This window comes from Lemur catta, chromosome 1, assembly GCF_020740605.2.
Source record: "Lemur catta isolate mLemCat1 chromosome 1, mLemCat1.pri, whole genome shotgun sequence".
In the NCBI taxonomy this organism is placed as follows: Eukaryota; Metazoa; Chordata; class Mammalia; order Primates; family Lemuridae; genus Lemur; species Lemur catta.
In genome coordinates this window covers 216,794,916-216,808,651 of record NC_059128.1, presented here as the reverse complement: position 1 = coordinate 216,808,651, position 13,736 = coordinate 216,794,916, and the positions used below count along the sequence as shown (strand labels likewise).

Here is a 13,736-nt window from a genome sequence, read left to right as displayed (position 1 = left end):
ACAAATGCTTTTTTATTTACTGAGTTGCTGTATATTCTCTGATTCTCAAACTAGAGACTTTCTTAGTCCTTTTCTTTTGCAGGTGAGATGCATAAAAGTGCAGAAAATAAGATACGTTTGGAACAACTTAGAAGGACAGTTCCAGAAAATTGGGTAAGTTGCTTTAGCAAGTGCATTCAAAGAATAAAAATGTTATCTCAAAACATTGTTGCTAAATATGTCTATTTTGTTATTGTTATTTTAGCTCTTTGGAAGACTGGCTCAGTTCTGCCAAAATACATCAAAAATTCGGATCAGGTCTAACAAGAGAAGAACAAGAAATTAGGTACCATGTTATTGTTGCCTATACTAGCTCAAAGGAACTGTTATCAGCCAAATAGAGAGCTCAGTAAATAGTTATTTTAATTGATTAATATCAGAAAATGTTGTAATGCTCTATTTAGCATTATTTAATTAAATGCTTTCATATACATATCACTTCACCTTCAGAGCAACCCTGTCGGGGAGGTAGAACAGACATCATCATCATCCTAATATAACAGATGAGAAATCTGAGGTTCAGATAGGTTTAATGTCCTGAACAAGGTCACACATGTGGAAAGTGATTGATGAGGAATTGGGTCTCATATCTCTCACTACAGACTTAGTGCTCTTTCTACTCTAAACAATGTTTCTCAAGGTCATTATAATAATAAAGTTAAGGCAGTTTTGATTGTAATCAAGAAATATATATTACACCATAACACAGTTAAATAATTGTGGAGCACCAGAAGAATATCATGCAAGTTGTGTCGCTACACAATTCCAGATCAGTTATTAGGCAGAGGTGCAAGGCTAAGAGAGGGCACTTGAATGTTAAGAGACCTTGTGCCTTTGAACAAATATCTTCTCTTCTCTGGGCCTTAGTTTTCCAGTCATAAAAAGTGGGAGAAGGACTCTATTAAGGTTCTTGCTGCTCCTAAATTTCTATGATTCGTACACTTCCCCCAACCCCATTCTAGTACTTTGAAGAAACCTAGAGCCTTGCAGCATCAACATCGCCTGGGAGCTTGTTAGAAACATACAGTCTCAGACCACACCTCAACCCTATAAAATCAAAATCTTCATGTTAAGAAGATTACCAAGTTATCTGTATGAATATTAAAGTTTGAGAACCACTGCTTTAATACATTTGGCCAAGCTATTTAATCTGATCATTGATGTGGAGGGCACAGAGAATGTGGTTATTGTTCTCAACAACAAAATTACTCACAAAGTGCCATTCTTCTGCAAAATCAAAGAAACTCCTCTCTGGTTCTTCAATCTGAGGGCTGGATAATTCTGTGTGTAGAGCTATTTTTGAGATCCCAGGACCTTTCTACTAACATTAAAACAAATTACTGCAGCTTCACAGAACTTTTGAATACGAATAGGAAAGTAGAAATAGCATTTCCTTATCAATAAAACTATTCTTTCTTAATAACCTCACTGTTCCTCATTCATGGGACTAGAGTTGGGAAGAAATAGTTGAGGACATGCCAATCCAGAAACTATTCAATACTTGAATGAGACAATGGGCAATATTAAATATCCAAATTACTATTTAGGGAATTATTTAGACCTTGGGGAAAGTCTAGTTCTAGAAGCAATATGATCATGTTTATTGTTTTTGCACCTGGGAACCCTTCCCCTCTCATTATTTTGAGGAAGATGGGAATATTATATCACAAGGGAAGCTTATGTTGATCCCACAAGCGAGAAAATGAACATGGAATAGACCTTTTTCTGGATGGGTGAAAAATGAGCTTCATCTTTATTATTAGTGACTGAGTGATCTGTGGTCTCTCTCTATAGGAGGTTAATATGTGGGCCTAATACTATTGATGTTGAAATCACACCAATTTGGAAACTGCTCGTCAAGGAGGTAATTTCTCCAGTGTTTTCTCTTGGCATTGGATAGAAAATAAAGAAGTTTGGTTCAAATCAATCAGAAGTGCTATTAATACTTGTTAATAAGTAACTGTAATTTGGGAGATATTTTAAAAGAATGACAAGTATATTTTCTTCATACCTCTTACTCTTTTTTGTCAAGTGCCTCTTTCACATATGGCCTCATACAACAAAGGGTGAGACACTTATGTGTCTACTTATTATTTAATGACTCGATGAATGAAATGTTTATTTTCTTCCTTTTTCAAAATACTATACTGTTTAGCCTGTTTCAACCTTGTGAGACTAAAATATACATCTATGTTAAAAAGCAATCCTTTTGTTAGGCAACAGATATCATTTTCTCAGCATCCAAAATGGTAGTAAGAAAAAAAAATACCAATCTATTCAGCTTTATTAGTTCTACTGATCTCAAGGTATATGTTGGAGGGAAAGGACTTGACCATCATTTACTCAGTTGAAGTTTTCCTCTTGATCTCTATCACTTGGCTTATCACTTTCCATTTGACAGTGATTGTTATCAAACTATAACCCTATAGCTCTACTCTAGCTTCCCCTGTGCTCCACCTCTCCTCCCCTTTGACTTAAAAAAGAAAAAAGCTAACTAAGCTCAATCTGCTTTCTCAATATTTCCAGCAATATTTCAAGTATGAAAGAAACCAAAACAAATTGATAGGAACAGTTTCTGTGTGCTTCCTTTCTAACCCGAGAAAAGGATTACCATTCCTGTTTTAGACAGGTGAGAACCAACTAGAGGGAATTTGAGTAAGGGCACAAAGTGCTTTTAACCTTAGCAGAATTAAACTGTTAGAGTTAACATCTACTCTGTCCCACAGCATTCTAAATACATAATTGCAGCTTACCAGTTTCAGCACAGCTCACTACTTATGAGAAAATGTAGTCTTCAGTTCACCCATTAGCCTAAAGTTCTTTAATGCCTTTGTGTATGGCCACTGTTATGTCATAGGGAAGGACAATAGATTAGAAGGTTAATTTTGGAAACCTGAACTAATACTTCACCTTTCTGAAGGGCAGTGAATGTAAACAGGAAATGCTAATATCTACTTATACAATTATTGCGATGGTCAACATAGTGGTATATGAGACACTACTTTGTAAATTGTAAAGTGCAGCAGTGATTAAAAGTAAGTTCTCTGGGTCTCTGCCCAGGCTTAAGTCTTGGCTCTGTGACAGTCATAGTTGTGTGACTTTGGACAAGATCTAAGTCTTAGTTTTTTCATCTTTACAATGAAGATAAGTAATAACTTCTGGTTAATAAGGTAACTATGGGAATTAAATGAGTAAATTAGGGTAAAGTTGCTTAGCTCAATGTCTAGCACATGACAATTGCTGAATAAATGTAATAAAAAGAAGAATATAGAAATTGTGTGGTATGATTTATGTTATGGAGATGATTATGAAAACAAGTCAATGAATAGCCAAGTGTGAAGCCTAAAAAAATGTCCCTTGTCTTCCTGTTTTTATGTCTGCCAATAGGTTCTAAATCCATTTTACATATTTCAACTCTTCAGTGTCTGTTTGTGGTTCAGTGAAGACTATAAGGAATACGCTTTTGCCATCATAATCATGTCCGTCATTTCCATTGCTTTGACAGTGTATGATCTCAGGGAGGTGAGTGTTTCCACTAATACTATGGTCTCAGAAAGGGAGTAGTAGTGACTTCGTTGAAATTTTGTTAAACAGGAGAATCAGGAAGCAGTCATCACCCACCACTCCATATTAAATGAGACCAGGTTGGTAAATATCTAGCAAAATAGCCAATGCTCAACAAGTTTTCTTTTCCCTTCCCTCACATCTCAATCCCTAACCTTTCAAGTTATTTTTCCCCCTCTCTTTAGCTTACTCAAGACTGATTAGCCATTACAATATGCAAATGTTTATGAATTGTGAATGAGTGGAAAAGTCATGGAAAGAAAACTGCTGGATCTTGAAAATGGTGAAAGATGGAAGTGGGGGAATCCCTGTTTAATATGAACTCAGTTGCCCATCTTTTTGGTTGTTACTACTTTGTTAAGGCCCCAGTTCAGCTCCTGGCTTTTTCATGTCTGTGCCAGGGAATCTGGGTGATATCACATAGAACAGATTGGTTGATTGCACTATAGATTCATGAATGCCAACCTCATCTGAGCAAGCTTTCTGTAAATCTCTTGTGCTCTCCCATTCTCTGAAATTAAGGTTTTAAACCATTTCCCACTTCTGGTTTCTGAGATGACCATTGTTCCATACTCCACTTTTCCTCCAGTTCAGCAGATTATCCCTTCACTTATTGCACAGAGAAGATGCAAGCCATATGACAGGAATTTGCTCAACTCTCCACTATCCAACTGCCAAATGACCCAACTCTCCAGCCCCCTCCTTCCCTGACATCTGATTTTAGTGCAGGAGGTGCCCTCTGTCTGTGCTTAAGATACCATCCTCTCCCACCTTCCTGGTGCCTATGCAGCCCATGAGTAACTCCTTCTCTCTCCTTCCCCAACATCCTTCCCACCAACACTTAACATACTCAAGCTTCTCCCAACTTAAAAACAAAACTCAAACACAACGATTACTTTTCTTGACCGTGATTCCAACTTCAGCTACTATTGTATCTCTCTTCTCTGTTTTACAGCAAAACTTCTTGAGTCCTTATGCCCATTCTCATCATTTACTTATCTCCCTCTCTTCACTCATGCCAACCTGGCCTTCTCTCTCATGACTCCATTTAAACAGCCCTTGTTAAGGTCACCATTATCATCCTCAAACCCACAGATAGTTTTAAAATTAAAAAAAAAAATTCTTTTTTAATTAGCTAGCTTTTTCTTAATAGAAGTAACAATATATGAACATGATAAAAATAAATTTCAAACAGAACAAAACAGTGTGAATAAAAATTAAGAATCCCTCCCACTGTAGAACTTTCCAGTGTCTAGGTTCTATTTCAAGAGACATCTACTGGGACCAGATTTTTGGTGTACTTTTAGCAATATTAAATGCATATGAATTAATTTGTTTCATAGAATGAAAATATACTACGTCTGATCTTCTATACTGGATTTTTTCACCTAATATATTTTAAATATCTTTCCACTTCTGCACAAATACACTTTCTCTAGATGTTCCATAATTTTTTAACCATTCCAATATTGATAGATATTTAGGTCATTTCTAGTCTTTACCTACTAAAACCATGCTGCAATAATTATCTTTGCTCATATATTTTCTCACACACCTGCAGATATGTGTGTGCATATACACATTAAATATATAAATTCAAAGTATATATAATTTATATTACATATAAATATGTATATAGCAAGAATATATGCTTATTTATATCTGTATTGATATAGAGATATAAAATTTGTGCAATTGAAATTTCTTAGTCATAAGCTAGGTACATTATTTTAATACATGTTGTCAAATGCCTCTTAAAAAAGTAATACCAATTTACACTCCTTCTAACACTAGATAAGTGTTTGTTTCCCTTATGTTTGCCAATGTAAGTAAAAATAGAATTCAATAACTTTAATAGCATGTTGTCCATTATGAGTTGAGCATTTCCTCACATTATAAGCTATTTGTATTTCTTTTACTGTGAACTATTTCTGTCCTTTATTAATTTTTATTGGGTTGTTGGAGTTTTGCTTGCTGATTTTATGGTCCACTTGCAGTGGATACTTTTTTCCTCTGTACATATTTTATTAAACCTCTCAGCTACATTTGACAGAGTTATTTGCTCCATTCTCTCTGAAGTGTTCTTTCCGTTTTGCTTTGGTGACAACACACTCTCTATTCTCTCCAGTTGCCCCTTGCTATTCTCTTTTGATAGCTTATCCTCCTCTACCTGGCCTTTTTTTTTTTAAATTGGGTGTCTCAAAATCAAAATAATATGAAAATGCATATAATGTAAAGGCTCCATCTTCCTCTCCCCCTCCACTTGGTCAAGTAATTTTATTAGTTTCTCATGCATTCTTCCAAAAATGTTTTTAGGTGAATGAAGCAAATACACACACATGTATTTTCTTTTTCTTATGTAAGTTGTAGCATAATTACATTGTTTTCTACCTACCTATTTAAAAAATATTATTAGTATGTCTTGAAGATATTTTCATATGAGTACACTAGAGAGTCTTCATTATTTTTTATAGCTATATATGCCAATGACTCTTAAAGACATACACTAATCCCTTTCAAATTTGTATATATTTCTCAAGTCCAAATATCTATTTTGAGTTCCAGACTCACAGTCTTAACAACCTATTTGATATCCCCACCATAAAATCCACAAATTAACTTCAACACATTCAACAAAGAATTAAAGAACTATTCTCCCCATATCTGCTCGTTTAGGCTTACCTGATTTGCTAACAGACACCACTGACTATTCAGTTGTACAAGTCACAAGTCTGGTTATTATCCTTGAAACTTTTTTCTTCTTTTCAATTGTGGAGCCAGTCCTATTGATTTTCTCTTCTAAATCTCTTGGCATCATTCACTTTTTCCAATCCTACCGCTATTATGGTTCATGTTAGCTAACATCATCTCCTGCCTGGCAATCACCTCCCATCTGGGCTACGTGAATCCGTTCTTGCAGTCTTCCAACTCACTCTCCATGCAGCAGGCTGAGCCATGGTTTTAAAATGCCAGTGAGAAGGGGGCCGAGATAGTAGACTAGAAGCAGCCTGCACAATCCACTCTCACAAAGAGGATCAAAAGCGGTGAGTGGCAATTCGCCTTCAATCAGTTGTCTAAGAGAGAGCCCTGGGAATCAACAGAGTGGCTACAAAAGACTCCTAAAGTGAAAGGAGAGGGAAATGGGCAACCTTCTCGGCAGGATTTAAGATACATGGGTAAGGCACCCATACATGGAGAAGGGACAGAGGAGAGAATCCCAGGCCTCCCCACTTCCCCCACGGACATTGCAATCTGAGTGGTGGGAGGGCCCCTCCACTGCAGCAGGCTGCTGGACTGACACAGGGAGCTGACTGGAGACTCTGCAGTGGCACTGATCTGGAGAGAAGGCACAGCAGCATCCCACTGGCTTACAAATCCTGGGTGCTGTGGCCGATGCCATTTTGGAGTCCCAACCCCAGAGTGCTGCATTTACTGGGGGGTCAGATTTGTTGCTGATGCCTCCTCATCATGTTTGCCAGGCTGCGGAGGAAACAAGAACACCACTCTGTGTAACCCGTGGGTGGGTGCTGCATGCTGCCCACTAACTGGGGAACTTGGGAAGGGTTAACACTCAGGCTTCAGTGTGCCTACCATCTGTGACAACCACAGGGCAACAGGGAGATACAGGAGAGCAGCAGTGTGAAAGGGTCATAGTGCATCCTATCCTCTCCTGCCTGGTCAATCTTCTGGAACAGGACTCAAGTGTATCATCCAGGGACTTCTCCCTCTCTTCACTGAGCAACAGAGTTCCCAATGGGGGAAAAAAGGTGCACCCCAAAGATATCTATCTTGAGCTAAAAGAAGAGATTTCAGATGAAAAAGAACCAGCATAAGAACTCTGGCAACATGAAAAAACAGGCTGTTTTGACACCCCCAAAGGATCACAATAGTTCTCCAGCAACAGCCTCCAGCCAAAAGGAAATTGTTAAAATGTCAGATAAGGAATTCAGAATATGGATGGAAAGTAAGATCAATGGTATTGATGACAAAGTTGAAATACAACACAATTAACTCCCCCCAAATTCACTAAATTATGAATGAAAAGTTCACTAAAGAGATAGATAACATAAGAAAATATAAATAGAGCTTATGGAAATGAAAAAGTCATTTGGGGAATTTCGTAATACAGTAGAAAGTTTTAGTAACAAACTAGACCATGCAGAAGAAAGAATTTCAGAGCTTGAAGACAAGGCTTTCAAATTAACCCAGGTAGTCAAAAATATGGAAAAAAATCACGAAGAATGAGCAATCTTTCTGAGAAATATGTAACTACATAAAGCAAATGAATATAAGAATCATGGGTATTCCTAAAGGAGAAGAAGAAAAAACAAAAAGTGTGGAAAACTGGCCAGGCACGGTGGCTCATGCCTATAATCCTAACACTCTGGGAAGCCAAGGCAGGAGGTTTGCTTGAGGAGTTCGAGACCAGCCTGAGCAAGAGCAAGACCCTATCTCTACTAAAAATAGAGGGAAATTAGCCAAACAACTAAAAATAGAAAAAATTAGCCGGGCATGCTGGTGTGCACCTGTGGTCCCAGCTACTCAGGAGGCTGAGGAAGGAGGATCGCTTGAGCCCAGGAGTTTGAGGTTGCTGTGAGCTAGGCTGACACTGCAGCACTGTAGCACAGACAACAGAGTAAGACTCTGTCTAAAAAAAAAAAAAGAAATACAGCAACAACAAAAACAAATAAATGGGGCTTAATTAAACTAAAAATTTCTGTGCAGTAAAGGAAATAATTAATACAGAAAATAGACAACCTACAGAATGGGAGAAAATATTTATCAACTATATATACAACAAAGGGCTAATAGCCTGAATCTATAAAGAACTCAAACAAATCAGTAAGAAAAAACCAAACAAGCTCATCATAAAATGGGCAAAAGACATGAACAGATTTTTTTTCAAAAGAATATAGACAAATGGCCTTCAATAATATGAAAAAATGTTCAACATAATTAATCATCAGGGAAATGCAAATTAAAACCACATTGAGGTACCACCTTAACCCTGAAAAAAAGTTAAAAAACAATAGATGCTGGCATAGATGCAGTGAAAAGGGAATGCTTATACACTGTTAGTGGTAATGTAAATGAGTACAACTGCTGTGAATAACCGTATGAAGATTCCTCAAAGAACTAAAAGTAGACCTACCATTTAATCCAGCAATCTCACTACTGGGTATCTACCCAAAGGAAAAGAAGTCATTTTATAAAAAAGACACCTGTAGCTGAATCTTAATCACAGCACAATTCATAGTTGCAAAGATATGGAATCAACCTAAGTGCCTATAAACCAATGAGTGGACCCCAAAAATGTAATACACACACACACACACACACACACACACACACACAGTACTCCATGGTGTGTATGTTTACATATATGTGTACAACATGGAGTACTACTCAGCCATAAAAAGGAATGAAACAATGTCTTTTGCAGTAACTTGGTTGGAACTGGAGACTGTTATCTTAAGTGAAATATCTCAAGAATGGAAAAACAAATACCACATGTTCTCACTTATAAGTAGGAGCTATAGAGGGATATATATGGTCATAAAGTGGTGTAATGAACATTGAAAACTAATAAGGGGGCAGTGCTGGAAGGGGAAGAGGGATAAAAATCTACCTATCAGGTAAAAAGTACCCTGTTCTCATTGTGAGTACACTGAAAGCCCCGACTTTAGCATGATAAAATTCATCCATGTATTAATAACAAAAACCCCTTGTGCCCCCTAAATTTTTTGAAAAACAAAATATAATGCCAGCCAGAACATGATTATTCCTATACTCTTATCACCAAGATACTTCCAAATATTTCCATTACTCTTACAATAAACTTCTAAATCTAATCGTGGGTTTTAAAGCTCTACCTCAAAGGTTCTCAAACATTTTAGTCTTGAGAACTCTTTATTCTCTTAAAAATCATTGAGGATCTCAAGGAGTTTTTTTTTAATGGGTTAAATCTATTGATATTTACTATATTAAAAATTAAAACTTAAAAATCATAAAATATTTATTAATTTATTTTAAAACAGCAATAACAAAACTTCATTATATGTTAACATAAAATATATATTCAAAGACAACTATATTTTCTGAAATGAAAATAATTTATTGAGAAGAATGGCATTATTTTACATTTTTGCAAATCTCCTTAGTGTTTGGCTTAATAGAAGACATCTGGATCCTCATAACTTCCGTATTCAAACCATTGTGATATTAAACATCATTCAGCCTCTAGAAAACTCCACTGTACACTTGTGAGAGAATAAGATTTTAAAGGGCAATTAATGTTTTAGTGCTCCTATGAAAATACTTTACCTTCTCAGCCCCTGTGAGACGTTTCTGAAAGCCCCCAGGAATCCTCAGCCCACTCTCTGAGGGCCACTGCTCCAGCTGAACTTGTAAATGCTGCTCTTGCTTATTTCTCCTGCCTTAATTCCCCTAGCATGTCCCTTGCTTTCTGCCATCCAGACACGTTAGTGTTTTTGTTTCCTGAAATGCACTCTTTTTTTCTAGCCTCAGAGCATTTGGACATACCACCTGGAATTGTCCATTCTTTTCATCTCCATGATTTGTCCTCACCCTCTTGACTAAATAACTTCTACTCGGGTCCTAGGTTCAATGTTACTTCTTCAGGGGAGATTTCCCTTGATTCCTTTTGCTATATATGCTCCAAAAGCACTTTATTTTTTCCTTCTTATTACTGATTATAATTATACATTTATGTATGTGATTATTTGATTAAAATGTATTTCTCTAAGTAGGTTGCAAATTTCTTGATGGTAAGAACCACATCTCTTTTGTTTACCATTCTATTCCCTCTTCTTAGTATACTCCCTGGCATTTTATTTTATTTTTTTTTTTTTTATTTTTTTTTTTTTTTGAGACAGAGTGTCACTTTGTTGCCCGGGCTAGAGTGAGTGCCGTGGCATCAGCCTAGCTCACAGCAACCTCAGACTCCTGGGCTTAAGCGATCCTACTGCCTCAGCCTCCCTAGTAGCTGGGACTACAGGCATGAGCCACCATGCCCGGCTAATTTTTTGTATATATATTTTTTAGTTGGCCAGATAATTTCTTTCTATTTTTAGTAGAGACGGGGTCTCACTCTTGCTCAGGCTGGTCTCGAACTCCTGACCTCGAGCGATCCACCCGCCTCGGCCTCCCAGAGCTAGGATTACAGGCGTGAGTCACCGCGCCCGGCCCTCCCTGGCATTTTAAAGGTTGCTCAATCAATGTTTGTTGGTGAATGCACAAAGTAATAAAAGAATGAGCTAATAGCATAATATGCTGTCTTCGACTTTATAGTCTTCTATTAATCATTCTTAGAAAATATTTATCAGATTTATAAATAATCTGAAACTAGAAATTTTTTTATCTTTTATTTTTTGGAGATGGGGGTCTCACTCTGTCACCCAGGCTGGAGTGTAGTGGCGCAATCATAGCTCACTGCAACATTGAACATTTGAGCTCAAGCTATCCTTCTGCCTCAGCCTCCCAGAGTGCTGGGATTACAGGTGTGAGCCACCACACCCAGCCTGAAGCTAGGAGATTTAGGAAGTGTCTTAAATGACAAAACCAGGATAAAAAAATGAACACTCTAAATGCCTGGGATTTTTAACCCCCAAAACCGGGTAGGCGATCTTTCACACAATAGTTGTTCAGTAAGAGTGGAATCCAATGGAATTTTATTTTATATACATATATTGATTCACTGTCAATGTACCATATACTTTGTATGTTAGAATAACAAATATTAAGAGGAAACAGCAGAAACCTCCAAACTCCTTATACAGTTATAGATTAGGAACTCTGATGTGGGAGAGCCCAGAACTTAAATAATGCTTAGTAGTTCTTCAAGCTATTTCAGTATAAACCCATATATTGAACGATAAATGTCCCTGATGTCATCTACCTAAAGAACTAAACATATACTTCTTATTGTTGGATAAAGAGCACTACAGTCGGATGCTTTTTTACTTGAGTAATAGGCTACCCAGTCTTTGTTTCTAGCCAGTACTTTCAACTTGCAATAAGACAGTTCTCCATCTCTAAAGAAGGCTAGCTCCTTACTTAATAATACCTGGGACTTAGACTCAAATAGATAAGCCTTTTCTATTTTCCCTTCTTTTTCAGCAATCTGTAAAACTTCACCATCTAGTTGAGTCACATAATAGCATTACAGTCTCTGTATGTGGGAGAAAAGGTAAGTTCCATTATTTTAGAACTATGTGCTATCCATGTGGAATCAGAAGAGGATTTGAATTTGTATTTCTGATTATTTCTACTACTCCATCTTCATATGAATCTTTTCTTGTCCATTTACTTAAAAGGATGAGGAACTTTAGGTCTTTTCACTTTAAAACACCACTTTTGTGAGATAGAATTAACATGTAATAGACTGTACATATTTATAGGGACCATTTGATAAATTTGACATATGTATACACCCATGAAACCATCCTCATATTCAAGATAATGACCATCCATCACTCCCTAAACGTTGCCTTGTGCCTGCTTGTAGTCCTATCCTACCCGACCCACCACTTCCCCATCTTCAGGTAATCGCTTATCTGCTTTCTGTCACTGTATATTAACTTCCAGGTTTAGAATTTCACATAAATGGTATTGTACAGTATGCATTTTTGGGTCTTTTATAACATATTTTGGGTTAATTCTGGGAGGGATAAAAGTTGATGATTATTTTGAAATTCATCCATTTTGTTAAGTGTATCAGTAGTTCATTCCTTTTTATTCGGCGAGTATCCCATTGTATGGATATACCAGTTTGTTCATCCGTTCACCTGTTGATGGACATTTGAGTTCCAGTTTTCAGCTATTGTAAATAACATTTCTCTGAACATTTGGGTACAGGTCTTTGTATGGACATGCACTTTCATTTCTTATGGGAAAAGACCTAACCATGGAATGGCCGGGTCATGTGGTAAATAGATAAGCAACATTTTAAGAAACCTCCAAAGTGTTTTCCAAAATGGTGGTACCTTTTTACATTCCCACCAGCAGTATAAGGGAATTTCAGTTGCTCCACATTCTTGCCATTACTTGGTATGGTCAGTGTTTTTGTTTAATTTTAGCCACTTTAATGTGTGGTAGCATCTTGTTTTAAATTTGCATTTGCCCGATGACTAATGACATTGAGCATCTTTTCAAGTGCTTATTTGCACTTGTGTAGCTTTTTTGAGGAAATATCTGTTCTAATCTTTTGTTTATAAGATTGTTTTCTTATTATTAAATTTGAGAGTTCTTTCTACATTCTGTATACAAGTTCTTTACCATATAAATGATTTGCAAAAATTTTCTCTCAGTCTATAAATTATCCTTCCATTCTCTGTACAGCGTCTTCCAAAAGGCAGATATTTTTACTTCTGTTAAAGTATAATTTATCAATTTTTTCTTTTGTGGCTCATACTTTTGATGTCATACCTAACATATCTTTGCCTAATCCAAGGTCACCAAGATTTTCTGTATTGTCTTCAAGTTTTTAGAATTTTAGGTTTTACATTTAGTTCTATATTGTGTTTTGAATTTTTGTTTTTTGTTTTTGATATTTTGGATAGAGGCTTATTTTTTGTAAACAGGTATCCAAATGCTCCAATACCATTGTTGAAAAGGTTATCCTTTTTCCACTGAATTGACTTTGTACCTGTGTCAAAAATCAGTTGTCCACTTATGAGTGGGTCTATTTCTCAACTCCCTCTCCTAGTCTATTGATCTATTAGCCTGTCTTTATACCAATGCCACACAATGTAGCTTTTTAATAAGTCTTGAAATAGGATAATGTTGGCCTTCCAGGTTTGTTCTTCTTTTTCAGAGTTATTTTGATGACACTGGGCCCTTTGCATTTCCATATGACTTTTAGAACGAATTTGTCAATTTTTTCAAAAAAATTCTGGGATTTTGATTTGGATTGTGTTAAATGTATAGATCAATTTATGGAAAATTCACATGTCAAAAATTTGGATGTTTTGCCCTATGGATATGGTATATCTCTTCATTTATTTAGGCCTTCTTTGATTTCTCTCAGCAGTGTTTTGCAGTTTTTAGCATATGAGTCTCACACATCTTTTCTTGGATTTATTCTTAAGTATTTCATATTTTTGCTGTTATTG

At 36.4% G+C, this 13,736-nt stretch overlaps 1 protein-coding gene across 3 annotated transcripts in view; it reads left to right on the top strand.

The window, feature by feature from the left end:
- Positions 1 to 13,736, top strand: part of ATP13A4 (ATPase 13A4) — a 147,450-nt gene that overhangs the window by 60,009 nt on the left and 73,705 nt on the right. For all 3 annotated transcript variants that reach the window (XM_045539949.1, XM_045539948.1, XM_045539951.1), the window contains 5 exons: positions 83 to 153; positions 245 to 325; positions 1,834 to 1,903; positions 3,427 to 3,561; positions 11,743 to 11,812. In XM_045539949.1, the coding sequence (XP_045395905.1) occupies positions 83 to 153; positions 245 to 325; positions 1,834 to 1,903; positions 3,427 to 3,561; positions 11,743 to 11,812 (427 nt within the window). The remainder of the gene's footprint in view (positions 1 to 82; positions 154 to 244; positions 326 to 1,833; positions 1,904 to 3,426; positions 3,562 to 11,742; positions 11,813 to 13,736) is intronic.